Source organism: Thamnophis elegans, chromosome 8 (genome assembly GCF_009769535.1).
Source record: "Thamnophis elegans isolate rThaEle1 chromosome 8, rThaEle1.pri, whole genome shotgun sequence".
NCBI lineage: Eukaryota > Metazoa > Chordata > Lepidosauria > Squamata > Colubridae > Thamnophis > Thamnophis elegans.
Window position 1 is genome coordinate 30,789,137 of NC_045548.1, and position 1,076 is coordinate 30,790,212.

The following is a 1,076-nucleotide window of genomic DNA, read 5'->3' on the forward strand; positions in this document are numbered from 1 at the left end:
GAAGAAAAAGATGCAGAAGCAGCAAGGATGACCGGAGCCTGGAGAGGATTGTCAGGAAAAGGCCATTCAAAAGTGTTGGGGACTTTCACAAGGAGTGGACTGAGGCTGGAGTCAGTGCATCAAAAGCCACCACACACAGACGGATCCTGGAAATGGGCTTCAAATGTCGTATTCCTCTTGTCAAGCCGCTCCTGAACAACAAACAACGTCAGAAGGGTCTTACCTGGGCTAAAGAAAAACAGACCTGGTCTGTTGCTCAGTGGTCCAAAGTCCTCTTTTCTGATAAGAGCAACTTTTCCCCCTTTTTTTTCTTTTCTTTTTTTTATGCACTGAATGTTTTATTCCAACTGGCAGGGGAAAATGGCCTCTGATGAGAGGAGGTGAAGATGAATCACGTTGGCGGAACACCACAGCCAGGTCCTAGGAGAAGAGATGGGGGCAGTTCCTGCCATGCTCTTTACTTGACCTTCTTCTTTGGGCTCAGGTTGTTGGTGTGGCCACATTTCTTCTTACGACAATTCACAGCACAGGGGTGCAGGGGGGCATAGCACTTGCGGCAGATCATCTTGTTGCAGTTATACTTCTGGGCCAGCTGGCGGAGCAAAGGCTCAATAATTCCTCCACAGAGATGCAGCACCAAGTGAAGGGTGAACTCTTTCTGGACATTGTAGTCTGAGAGTGTGCGTCCCTCTTCCAGCTGCTTTCCCACAAAGATCAGACGCTGCTGATCAGGAGGAATACCTTCCTTGTCCTGAATTTTTGCCTTGACATTTTCAATTGTGTCACTTGGCTCCACCTCAAGGGTGATGGTTTTGCCAGTGAGGGTTTTCACAAAAATCTGCATTATGGCAGCTGAAGTTACCTAGTTAAAATGTATCTGTTGATAATAAGACAGACGTGTGTTCAAGTTGTCTTGCTGTCCCCAGGTCGAGAGTCACGCAAGGACTCTTTATAAAGTGGGCTGAGAAAGAAGTAGTCCCCCCCCCCGACACAAGGCCCGGCTCGACCACCCTCCACGCGCCTCCAGCAGCCTCTCCTTACCCTGATAAGAGAAAGTTTTACATCTCACTTGGAAA

At 48.4% G+C, this 1,076-nt stretch overlaps 1 protein-coding gene across 1 annotated transcript; it reads right to left on the reverse strand.

Moving 5' to 3' along the window:
* Positions 1-422: 422 nt before the first annotated feature.
* On the reverse strand, positions 423-875 carry LOC116512577 (ubiquitin-60S ribosomal protein L40-like). The gene has a single exon (XM_032223140.1). The coding sequence runs from the start codon at positions 842-844 to the stop codon at positions 458-460; it is 387 nt and encodes a 128-aa protein (XP_032079031.1). The 5' UTR covers positions 845-875; the 3' UTR covers positions 423-457.
* Between the last annotated feature and the right edge of the window lie 201 nt (positions 876-1,076).

Excerpts from the sequence above, each read along its gene's own strand:
- LOC116512577 (XM_032223140.1), bottom strand. The coding sequence starts at position 844 with ATGCAGATTTTTGTGAAAACCCTCACTGGCAAAACCATCACCCTTGAG.